Raw genomic sequence first — 13,283 nt, 5'->3', positions numbered from 1 at the left:
CTCTAAATGCCTAAACCTAACCTGAATCTTTTCCTAATTGTAAGCATAACTTTACAAATCACTTAAAACAACCATTTCTCCAGGACCAGGACAATTTTCTGCACAATTCTCCAATTGTACTATAGTTGTTGGTACACACCCAAACACATGCATATATCATAAAATTATCATTTTACATGTACTCAGTGGAAGGCATGATGTTGGAGGCAGACTGCAGAGGGGGCTGCAGGCTGGTCTGGCTGCCCAGGCTGCTTGTATAGCTGCAGAAGCTGTGGATGTTGGACCTGGGGTTGTAAGCAGACAACCGTCGAGCCTGGGGGTTGAACGGGTCCTCCTCGTCTATGTCGTCATAATCTCTGTCCCTGCAGAGCACAACGACGTAAACATGACGCACGCACGCACGCACACGCGCACACACACACACACACACACACACACACACACACACACACACACACACACACACACACACACACACACACACACACACACACACACACACACACACACGGGTGGTGGCATACACAGGTCATCATCATGTCAGGCAGGGCATGAAATGGGTAGCATGCACTTCTGCTATAGGTAAAGAATAATTATACCTCCTCTCTATTTGCAACATTTGATACCAGCGACTAGACATACTGTAAATAGACCTATGCCATACAGCAAAAAGAAATGTGTGTCAATGTGTCAGTATGCAGGACGTAATATGCTGGCATTTTGACAAAAGCAGGTAGGTTACGCATAATAACTGTGGTTTAAAAAATTGTAGCACAGCTATTTTCCAAATACCTCATTTCAGCTCCTCAAACTAAATAATACCAGATATATCTCTCATATACACCACTTTCTCATGCATAAAACACACATCAAGTCTATATGGTTTCATACCGCTGAGGTAGTTTTTATTTTATTGTATTTTTGAGATCCTATGCAATGTATGCATAGCTTACATATGCATATTAAGGCCCTCACTTCACACAAGTGTTATTTATTTAAATTTGTTTTAACTTTGTTCTCCTGAAGCAAATGAAACAGGGATTGTCACAGGTGAATTTGATGTGCGCCTAGTGGTTTACTTCCAGCTTCTAGATGTCTACTCAAATAAGTCAACTCCTTATAGTCTATTAACAGCCTGTTAATTCAGACATTATGACCTTATCGTCATGGGTCATGAGTGAAGTCAAGCATGGCAGCTTGAAGTCACATTCCTGGTTTGAAGAATGCGATTGATATATTCTACACAGCAATAGGCTAATTATTTGATAATTGGCCCACATTTTGCTGCCCTTGTCTAGTTTGCCGATATGGCCCTGATGCCATGTGTGCATTACTCGATGTTTCTCTACCAGTGGTCGATGGCATAATTACAGGTGGTCTACAGGAATATGTTTTAATTAATATATATAGTATATATTGTATATATATAGCTTGACATGAAATATTGACTGTAAGTGCTTGATATACTTTGTTGTCACACTAGAAAATATCAGATCTACAAGTTCACAAAGAGTTGCACTATGGTGCATTGTGAGCTTGTAGATGAGTTATTTTCCATGCGTGACACACCAGCAACTAAGCATAAATCTGGCTTTAAAATCATTAATAGAAAGGACAGGATGTGACCTGCTGGCGATGAGCGTCCAGGCACGGGGGATGGCACAAAGCATGGCACAGAGGGCACTGCCAGCCAGCAGCGAGAACAAGCACAGGTACAAGACACCCTCCACACCGTCATAGCACACTCCCATTAGAGCGTCCACGTAATCCTGTACAGACATGCATGTGTGAACAAATGCACGTACACACACAGTCACACACACACACACACACACACACACACACACACACACACACACACACACACACACACACACACACACACACACACAATATGCTAAGATTTACAACAATAGGCATGCACTTGCAGCATGTATCATGAGTGCGTACTCATACTGTATACAAGCATCCTCACACACATACTAGTGTACTGACTGAAAAGTTGCAGCACAACAAAATGCAGTATCCAATTACATGAGGCTGCTGGCCTTCATCTGACCTCACCTTGTGCAGCCCACGGCAATCTAGCAGAGCTGTTAGCTGGTGGAGATTGAACTCGGTAGAGTTTAACAGGCGCTGGATCCCCAGAAGATCCCGCTGTGTTACAAATAAATAAATGAATAAATACATTTAGGTGCGGGGGAGGACTTGGGGATTAGGGACATCAACTTATACCACAGACGGGGAGTCATAGCAGTGTCTGGGCCAGCCACTGACCTCAGAGGTGGGAAAGATCGGCACAGAGAATCTGAGCAGGTTCTGAACCTGGATCTGCATAGTGGTCAGGGACCGCTGGAAGACGGTCAGAGACTGCAACCCACAAAACGTCCACAAACACACATAATCAAAAAGTGGTCCATGTTCAGTATTTCAACAAAATGTAGCCCACAGAAACCGAATTCCTACCCCCAAATCGCAAGCATACATAAAAGACCAATATTTACATCAACTAGGTCATCAAAATGAATGGATTATCTCTATCTACTTAGCAATCATATTAAGACCTAAATGGAAGCTGTTAGCATAGACAGGCATGAGGCTTGTGATAATTGGTCACGCATTTAATGTCCTTGATGCTGCTCAACAGAGGCTGCCCAAATACCATTAAATTATGTTAAATCCTTGCATAAAATAATAATGAGTAAATAAATAAAAAGCGATGAGCATGGGAATACCCTCAGGCAGTTCGTGTTCGGTCTAGACTCAGCTAATTACTGAAGACCCACATGAAGAAGAAGGGATATTCTTTGATCAAACTTTATTTGGGTTATCACTTGAAAGTAATTAAATTGTTGTTCAAAACTAATTTTTCAGCCGATTGGGGTTTGATAAACAGCTTTACTTGGCAATGTGTAAAATGTATTTTTGGAAATGAGTAAATATGGTTCTCAAAATCTGGAAAAGTACTTCAGATAGTCTCAGCTGACAATTAATATAAATAACATTTGTCCAATACCTGTTGGAAGGGGTTGGGTAGATTTGGACTGCAGAACAAATAATAATGTGCCACATCTGGAGGAGAGACAGTGAGAGAGATAGAGAGAGAGAGAGAGAGAGAAAGAGAGAACATTTTCCTATTTTTATTTATCATACTATGACACGTTTACAATTCTGTGATATTATGTTATGAGATTAAATCTCATAACATAATATCACAGAATTGTCACACTGTGGTAAATATAAATTTTATATTTACCACAGTGTGACAATAAGCTAACCATTCTGTGACATTTCTGGTAGCCAAGCACATGTAGGTACCAGTATAAGTAATATAAACGTAACTTGCCTGCAGTAAGGAATTCCTTGGTTTGATTTACAATGAACTTATCAGGTGACACACAGAAGTCGCTGGCACCCTGCAGTCAAAAGGAAGCAACAGTAATGTGAAACATGAGCATAATTATCAACTGACTCAATACTGATAATATATTATATTATTATTATTATTGTCATTATTAATATTATTTTGGTGGTGGAACTAGCCTACTTGTATGTTTACAGTTTTAAGGGGTGAGGCAAATCACAACACACCCCTCTGGTTACCATTCATACATGAAGGAAGGATGGAGGGAAACCCATCAAATGTGTCAAATATCAATGCCTCATGTCATCTTATAGCCTGAAACCAAACCTCACATTGACCTCTGTCAAACACAATATGATTAGTGTCTTGATTTCACTGTCCATAGTTCCACAGTTCCTTTCTATCACAATATTATATCCAAACCATAGCAATAGCATTCACAGATTGAATAATATTGTTGCACAGCAATGCACACCAATGTTGTGAATACTGCAAAAAATTCTACCAATCCATCAACACTAGCATGGACATTTTGTTAATGTCTGGTCTATTTATTTCCCCGACCGGCGCTGGTGCATGCCGTGGTCTTGCATGTTTCCATTTAGCTGCACAATATAGTGGAGTCGTTGTATAGGCTGTGCGTGCAGTGGTCTGCAGCTGCTCCAGAGTCTCAACTTGATGCAGGTGTCAGACGGGCTAATACACAACAAGTCACTGTTGCTTCTCATAAGATATTCGTGAATTTGGGTAATGGTGAAGAGATGCATGTGACTCTGTCCCAAATGATCATGCTTGCTTCTGGGCCCTGTCCCACATCCACTTCCCATCAGTGAACTTGTGTAGGAAGGGATCTTCGATAATCCACTTGCATGCGGAGGATTTACCTCTGACCCAAATCTCATTGACTATCTGGGCAGGGGCCCATCCAATAGTATAGTGTAGGGATGTGCACTTTAATTTAATACTCAAGAATGTAAAGAAAATAGCACAAATAGACAGCTACAAGCTGTCATCTATAAGCTGTCATGATGCACTTGTGAGCTTGCCTTGTAGAGTGGCTATTTTTTAACCTTTCTGAAAGTATAAAATAGGACCCAGTAAAACCGGGAAAGAATCTGTGTCAATTTAGATTTTTGAGGGGTGCTAACACCTCCTATATACAGGTTTAATGTTTATTTTTAGTTCAATGTTTGTTTTAAAAACGCCATTGACAATGAAGGGAATTTAATTGGCACCATTTGTTTTACATCACCTAATCAACATGAGTTAGACTTTAATATATTAGTGCCCCTCACTTCACACAGGTGTGATTTTTGCGTTGGCTACTCAAAGATCTAGTATTCTTGTGAGGGGCGCTCTTATCATTATACATCATCATACATCATCTCATGAACAACTACATTTATGTGATTGGTTAGCCGATTTGCTCATCTACTGTAAATTTTCAAGAACCGTTCGCCCCACCGACTTCAAATTGGACACACACGTTCCACACCACCATAGGGGGTGCAGTGCCCGGTGTCGAGTTGATCGGACCCACGGCTGTCCAGAACCCGTGCTCTGGACAGGGCCCATGCGCAGACTCCATATATGGAGTTGGCCTGTTATGACATCATTCTGACGTCTGCAAAGACTGTTAGACTCCATATTTGGGGATGCCTGACAAAGAACTCCATATATGGGCATAAAGGGACACATACATAATATCTGGGTGGGCCATGCATTTCCAACTTGCATCAATTAGGAGGGGGGGGGGGGTGTAGAGAGGAGAGGAGAACGACAGGCAGGGGGGAAGGTTGCTTCCCTGGAATCTGTCCCAAATACAGTTTGGCTCATTTACACCTACAGTAAGTCCAAATATACTGACCACAGCCAGATCACAGCAAGAGATAAAGAAAAACAATCTGTGAAGGGATGAGGAGAGAGAGAAAGAGAGAGAGAGAAAAAGAGAGAGATTGGCTAGCTTGCCACTGTAATTACTCTCAGAAGCAGCTTTGTTTACTACGATATAGTGCCAAAGGTTGAGTAACCTACTGTAAAAGGCTACAGCATGAGCTTGTAATCAGCTTTACTGCATGGCTGACCATAGGGAAACATAAAATGCAGGCACAATAGTCTAATTTAACCTGACGGAACAGATTTTTATTTTCGGAATGGTCCAGGCAAATATTTAGAAGGGATGGGAAGGTTAGTGCTCAGCTGCTAATTATGACAACCTTAGAATCACAACTGTAACATTTGGACGGTCGTTCCACCACAGTCAGTCAACAATACCAAGCCAGATGCCTCACTAATCTGCTTAAGGCCATGTGGATCAATATACATTATACAATAGAATAGATCTGTCTCACTGATGCTCACTTATTCAAAAATAAGCACTCACTTAAAAGAATACTAGCATTTTCATTGCCTTGATAAAAGTGCGGGATGGATTTCAAGTGTGTATAAATGATAATGTCTCATACATAAATGTATCATTGCGTCGGCATGGCGTCTATTCTCACCACAGACGTAGCGGTTCCTGCTCCAAGCGACGTCCAACTCAGGACCAGTGACACCATTACAAAAGCCATGCTCCTGGAGGAAGCAAGTTACATGTAGAGACAAGACAATAGCACATTAAAACAGAACATGAGAGCATTTTATACACCTTATTTCATTCATACTTCACCTAGTTTACAATAAACATTATTGTACAGGTCACAAGAACGAAAGTAATATGATTAGTCAACGGTGTCGGCAACGCAGGTTTAATTTTGTCCAGAACATCCTTCTTTCTCCTTTGTGATTTACATGACACCCCCTAAATGTTTTCTGAAATTACAAAATGTTTGATTCAAAACTGCGATTTTCGCTGATAAGTGATAAGTTTGAATGCCTAAAGTGCACCATCCATGTCAGCAGAAGTGTTGTGAGGAATAGGGTATTCCTCTTCATGTGATACGTTCTCCCGCTGAGAGAGACTCCTCACTGGCAGGTGAAAAATAGTGTCAAGGTAATGCCACGTGTATTGGAGAAGGCATGTGGTTTCAATACCATCCCATAGGATCAACCAGTCCGCAAACCAACCAGTAGGGGTTGTTGCAGTGACACGATTAAACACAAGCGTGTGGGGAATTGGGAAATTGTCATAATGACTAAATTGGGAGGGTTAAATTGAGTTTTTTTCTGAAGAAAATGTACAGTGTAACTCTCTAGCACAACAGATGCTGCTTATGAATAAACATCACAATGTCTAGACATCACTCCACTCCCTGTGACACAGTGATAACGGGCTAGAGAAAGTGCTGGGAGTCAGAAAGTAATAAACAGTGAGCAGAGAGAGTGAGATTGAGAGAGAGAGAGAGAGAGAGAGAGAGAGAGAGAGAGAGAGAGAGTGTGGCTCCCTGATGGACGTAAAAGGCAGTCGAGGGCTTCGGTTCCCAACCCCCTTTCTCCTGATTGCCTTAAAATCACCAATGAAGTAGCCTGAAAGCACTTAGTTAGGGGAGTGGGGCTCATCCTGCCCCGGCGATCAATAGACATTAGTGGGGTCCATCAGAGAGGGATGTGAGGAGAAGCTGAGAATGGTCAACATCATCCACTGACACTGAAACTCAACACACTGCTCCTAGAGGGAGGACATTTAACCACTGGATTTGCAGGCTTTGAAGCCGGTCCCCACTTCCAATTCCATATTGGACTTGTTTTTCTTTCTGTGGAAAATTGCCCAAAAGGGTTATTTTCTCTTTACTTAGATTAATATTATTATTATTATAAATTGAAAGGGGAGTTTTGAGATCTAAGCACCTAATAACCGCATTCAGGCAACTGATCTGTTGGTTTGCTTGTCCAACAATAACTTGAAAATAGCAAATGAAAAGTGCATTCACAATTTCACAAAGTATGAATTGGGCTTCCACAATAATTGTACAATCTCCACTTGTGCAGCATGTGAGTAGAATAAATACATGGACCAAGTGAGAATGAAATGATAGTCCTGACTCCTACTCTAGGTTCTTGTACAGTACAGCACTCTATGGTGCCAGAGAGGCTGACCAGCTTGCTTCGCCTCAGCTGGAAACCGGAAAGTAGATATAAACTTCATCATAGGCAGGGTATAGGACATCCACACACTGTTGAACTCGAACAGGCACATCAAAAATACACCCAGAGGCATGAGAAATTGTTTTAATGTCTATTATAAATCATGATCCAATGTCCAGTGTCCAGAATCGCAAGTGCGAAGGGGAATTAAAAAAGACAGATGTTTCGGTCATCCTTGTGTTCAAAATAGCCATCTTTTTTTCTTTTCCTTTTTTTCTACAATTGAATTTCCCTCGTTTCAGAAGAACAGAAATCTTCCTTAGGGGTTAAGATCTCTAATGCAGAAATGCAGGAAGCCATTAAATCCTTCAAAACAAATAAAACACTGGGACCAGATCGCTAAATTTCAGAATTCTACTAAAACGTATGTCTTCTTCTGCCAGCAACATTACGACAAGCAATAATTAGGCTTTTTCTAGGACCCACTTCTATACTCCTCATATCGCCCAATATCATTACTAAATGTGAATAATAAAATTCTATCCAAAGTTTTAGTGACCAGATTGGAGAAGGTTTTGCCGGTGGGCTGGGTGGGGTAGGAAGAGGTTATGGTTTAAGGACCTACAATATAATAATATAAATGGGTATTTCTTTCTTAATATATACATATTTCTATGCATATTTTCAGCAGCGTTTGCGTGTTCTATACCTTATCTATACCATATCAACCATACATTCTAGTTGTAAGACCTACTGTACACACGTGTGCTGGCTGTGCATAATGTTTCATCATATTTGTGCATGACGCAACGGTGCTCTGCAAATTTGGACTCAAATAGAGTTTGAAATCCACACACATTAAAATGCACCCAGTACTTACATAGAAAGCAGCCATCGCGACTGCCTGGCCACCGCCAGGCAGGTGACCACACAGATGACCAGATCCAGGATCAGCAGTAGTAGATAGGTCAACCATCTACAAGACAAGGCCAGGATATTACAGTAAGTATAAGCGAAATGATCAACACCATCAATTTGACTGACAGTTTACAGAATACACATGTACAATTAAAAAAGGTGATACACACATGACTCAAGGCGTCTATGTATGTATGCAGTGCATATTAGCAAGCTTGTATATTAGTTAGAGCCCATCTGTTCCAGGTCATTTCCAGCCTGTTAGCTTAATAATTTAACAGGACAAAATCCATACTCATGAATCTTTCATGCTCTTAAAGTGTCCTCTGCAGGAATGGACCACACACTGTCCTGAATCCCTAACTAAAGTGTGTATGAATGTGGCTTCTGATCTAGACACGCTTGGGAGCACTTAACTGACTCATTCTCAACATCACTAGCCCCTGTGGAACTGTAAACCTCATGACAGCGGCCCAAAACATCCATCGCCAGGACACAAAGCATTAATGTCAAGAATCAAGAGGTTTCATTTGTCATTCACTCATAAAAAGCTAAATGTTGGAAATGAAAAAATTGTGTCAATAATTCCATGATTTTAGACCTGCTGCTATTTGATGTGATTTTATACGCTGTGCAGTTTAGTTTTTAGTTTTTTATCCATGTCACGGTCACCTTAACCTTGCACATGAAACTGTAATTTTGTATACCTGCTAATTTTATATGCCCGATATGTTTTCCACCTGCACAAGAAGCATTTCTGCCTTCTATAGTGCCATAATAACCATTGCTAACATTTTAATCAGCCACCTTCTTTATATTGGACTTTGTATATTTAATTTGACTGTGCCTTCCAGTTATTCTACCTATCCTGCAATATTTAGAGAAAAATAATTTCAGTTGAGTAAAGTTGATTCTGATACTTCTGAATACTAAAATGAAACAAAGTGTAAGAGGAACACAATACTGTACTGTATATTGCAGTGTATGCATAATTAAGATTGCCACTAACTAGCAGGCACTTGCGTTTTTAGAAGTAATAATCTTGGAGTGCTCCAAGCTACCCATATGGAAAAAAACATACTAAATTTGTATATGTTTTACATGAAACTTGTAGTTAATATATATGACAGTCAAAGCAGATATAAGATCCATAGTATTTTTTTGTAAAGTGAAACTTATATAATTTTGTCATTTATATGAACTATATAAAACAGTCAAAGCACATATAAGATCCATAGTATTTTTTTGTAAAGTGAAACTTATATAATTTTGTCATTTATAGGAACTATATATAACAGTTAAAGCACATATAAGAGCCATAGTAAGTTTTTGTAAAGTGAAACTTATATGATTTTGTCATTTATAGGAACTATATATAACAGTTAAAGCACATATAAGAGCCATAGTAAGTTTTTGTAAAGTGAAACTTATATGATTTTGTCATTTATAGGAACTATATATAACAGTTAAAGCACATATAAGAGCCATAGTAAGTTTTTGTAAAGTGAAACTTATATGATTTTGTCATTTATAGGAACTATATATAACAGTTAAAGCACATATAAGAGCCATAGTAAGTTTTTGTAAAGTGAAACTTACATAATTTTGTCATTTATAGGAACTATATATAACAGTTAAAGCACATATAAGAGCCATAGTAAGGTTTTGTAAAGTGAAACTTATATAATTTTGTCATTTATAGGAACTATATATAACAGTCAAAGCACATATAAGAGCCATAGTAAGTTTTTGTAAAGTGAAACCTATATAATTTTGTAACTTATAAGAACTATATGTGACGGTAAATCCACATACAATATTCTTAGTAAATTAGTATAAATTGAAATATATATGAACTTATAAATAATTACTGCAGTAAATCCACATACAAAATCCTTAGTAATTGTGTGTTGTCAAACTTGTAGATTTGGGCAAACATCAGTGAAACCAAAATCTGATAGGATATTGTATAGAAACCATACAATACAGGCCATGTATGTCACAGAGACATCCAAATTAAACAAAACCTAATCTTACAATGAAATAACATGAGATGACAAAATAATGAGTTGTATTCCCTTTTACATTTTATGACTCCTACATTATTTAAGATCCCCCCACCCAGTGCCCCCCCAGCCAGTGACCCCCCAGTGTGACACCCCCCACCCAGTGCCCCCCAGCCAGTGTCCCCCCAGTGTGATGCCCCCCCCCCCCCCAGCCAGTGTCCTCCCCAGCCAGTGTCCCCCCAGTGTGACACAAGCCCCCAGTGCCCCCCCAACCAGTGCCCCCCCCAGCCAGTGCCCCCCCAGCCAGTGTCACCACCAATGTCCCCCCATGTACCTCCCAATGCATTGTATTTTATACTGCTATGGTAACTTATAAGAATCTTCTAAAAAAAACAAAAAACATAAAGAGAGCATATCAAACACTTCACATATGTCAGGATGTGTCTGGGTAGCTCAGTCGGTAGAGCTCTTGCCTTAAGACCACAAGTTCGTGGGTTCGATCCTGGGCACTGGCAACTCAGCGTATGAGTAGCACAGCTTGGGTGCGGCAAGTGATGCGGGAAGAATTGGGAGTTGATGGTATAGTAGGTGTGGTGCTCTATCTCAGCAACTATCTCCCAGGGGTCTATAGCGCATATGTTTTTTATACCTATCATACACTTCACATATAAAAACTTATATATAGTCATAGATAAAACATATGTTTTTTTTATAACTATAAGGTATAATGTATTGGCTGACATATAACAATGTTATAAAAATCATATAAAAGAAGCATACTTTTCTTGTAAATTAAATGGTTACAAACTATAAAATACATACTATGGTATTTTTTTATATATGGAAAGGATATATCTCATATAATTTAAAACTACAAACATTGTATGGAACATGTAAGGAAAATACAGTTTGCCATGTACTTACCTCATAGATCACATACATGTTGTTTACTTGATTCATACATGATTCACTTTATTGTCTTATATGAGGATTGTATGAAAGGTGCCACTTTCAAGAGTTCACATATAAAATCTAGTATGTACTTTACATGACATATATGTAAATGACATACATAAAAAATGTAAATACTTACTATTGGAGGCAACAGGACAACATATATGTTTCTTCTACTTTTTTTTCCATATGGGTACTTCTTACAATGGCTGATTTGCAACACAAGAGTGTAGTATTTCTGCCATATAACCATTGCTAACTTTTTAATCAGCACCTTATTTATATTGGACTTTGTATATTTTATTTGACTGTGCCTTCCAGTAATTTTACCTGTTCCTTTCCTCTCTATCCTCACTTTCCTATTCCAACTCTTGTAACTGCAATATTTAGAGATTTTACACTACGGTAATCGTGTGATGTGACAATAAAGCTGATGCAGATACTTCTGAATACTAAAATGAAACAAAGTGTAAGAGGAACACAATACTGTACTGCATATTGCAGCATATGCATACAATTAGGCCTACCACTAACTAGCAGTCACTAGTTTTAGAAGTAATACTCCTGGAGTGCTCCAAGCTACTTCTTACAATGGCTGATTTGGAATTGTATGCCACAGGAGTGTGGAATAATAATGTGTACGCACTAGGAGAGATTTTAACACAGATTGCTATTCAATCTCCCCAAGTTGACTCCGTCTGTTCCCGAATTAACCAGCGCATGCACTTTCAGAGAAGGCTCAGGGTCCATGGTGTAGCAACAAACATCATGTTACTGTTCTACATCTATAGAATCCATCATCCGTTATGGCATCACGACATGGTTTGGTAAGTTTGGTAACCTGTCCGTCAAACTCAAATCCCAACTTCACAACCTAGTCAAGAGGGCTGGGGAAATCATAGGTATGCAGCGCCCATGTTCTCTTCAAGAGATATTTGAGAGTACAGTGAGGAAGCAGGGCCTCAAAATCACAAGAGACCCGAACCACATCTTCCATAAAGAATATGAGTTGATGCCTTCTGGCAGACGGTACAGATCACCATACTGTAAGCTCAAGCTGTAAGCTCGACCGTCCTAAAGTCGACTCTTCGGTGCTACTGAAAATTTCTGACGAGCCGAAATCATTTTGGCACTACAGCGCCGAAACAGTGGTAAAATAGGCCCTAAGTCTCGTTGCATTTGGCCGAGAATTATACATTTTTTATATTATTATGGCAAATAATCACAGAATCTCACTGCACTGCGCTGAGAGGCATGCAGCTGGTGTATATTCCCGCAGCTGCTCTATATTATGTACATCTCCCCTAGAGGGTGTTCGCACACCACAAGGGGTGCAAGCACCACAGTTTGGGAACCCCTGGTGTAGAGGGAAAAAACAGGGGGGGGCTGGTATAGGACCCTGGGTGACTCCCGATCAATAAAGTAATTTATATAGGGTTTAAGTGGTTAATGCTGAGAGTGTAAAAATGGACCCATTTTGCACTCCAGACACTCAGGATTTTGCAGTGTACAGTCCTCTCCACAAGCATTATAGGCTATAGCTGACTGACTGGTAGTAACTATGAAACCCAATCATTACACAGGAGATTGGTGTCATGTTGCACACAGCAACAGCAGGTCCAGAACAGTGAGACCATGCAGGTCCTGAGGCTATAGAGAACGCTCCATGTGGAGCTGGCAATGGAGGACAAACTGATGACATTAATTATATAAATAGGTCAAGGAGGTAACACTGCCTTGTGATACAGTACAGCAGTCGCTGCCTGTATTTAATCATGTCAAGATTCAGTAAGCAATTCCAATGACCACTTTCGATACTGCTACAATGAATGCAACACCATAATCCTAATAGTGAAGGTTTGGGGAGATGTGTTAGCTTGGGATGGGATGTGTTTGGCTATTTCAGCCCAACCATCTGTCAATCGCAGGGACCTGAATGCAGACACATGATTGGCTCTTCCACTTTTTGGTTTCTACTAAAGTAAACAACCACCAGCACTTGGGGCCAGACCGGT

At 39.8% G+C, this 13,283-nt stretch overlaps 1 protein-coding gene across 1 annotated transcript in view; it reads right to left on the bottom strand.

Moving 5' to 3' along the window:
• The window catches only part of LOC308324032 (protein tweety homolog 2-like), a gene marked incomplete at its 5' end in the record, with an annotated part of 40,740 nt that overhangs the window by 3,232 nt on the left and 24,225 nt on the right, over positions 1-13,283 (bottom strand). Inside the window, 8 exons of the mRNA XM_080775935.1 lie at positions 177-362; positions 1,627-1,769; positions 2,065-2,157; positions 2,278-2,370; positions 3,017-3,072; positions 3,347-3,416; positions 5,869-5,941; positions 8,271-8,366. Of these exons, the coding sequence (XP_080632061.1) occupies positions 177-362; positions 1,627-1,769; positions 2,065-2,157; positions 2,278-2,370; positions 3,017-3,072; positions 3,347-3,416; positions 5,869-5,941; positions 8,271-8,366 (810 nt within the window). The remainder of the gene's footprint in view (positions 1-176; positions 363-1,626; positions 1,770-2,064; positions 2,158-2,277; positions 2,371-3,016; positions 3,073-3,346; positions 3,417-5,868; positions 5,942-8,270; positions 8,367-13,283) is intronic.

This window comes from Protomyctophum bolini (assembly GCF_963924005.1).
Source record: "Protomyctophum bolini genome assembly, chromosome: 11".
Taxonomy (NCBI): domain Eukaryota; kingdom Metazoa; phylum Chordata; class Actinopteri; order Myctophiformes; family Myctophidae; genus Protomyctophum; species Protomyctophum bolini.
The sequence above is the reverse complement of the archived record's forward strand: the minus strand, read 5'-3'. Positions and strand labels throughout refer to the sequence as shown.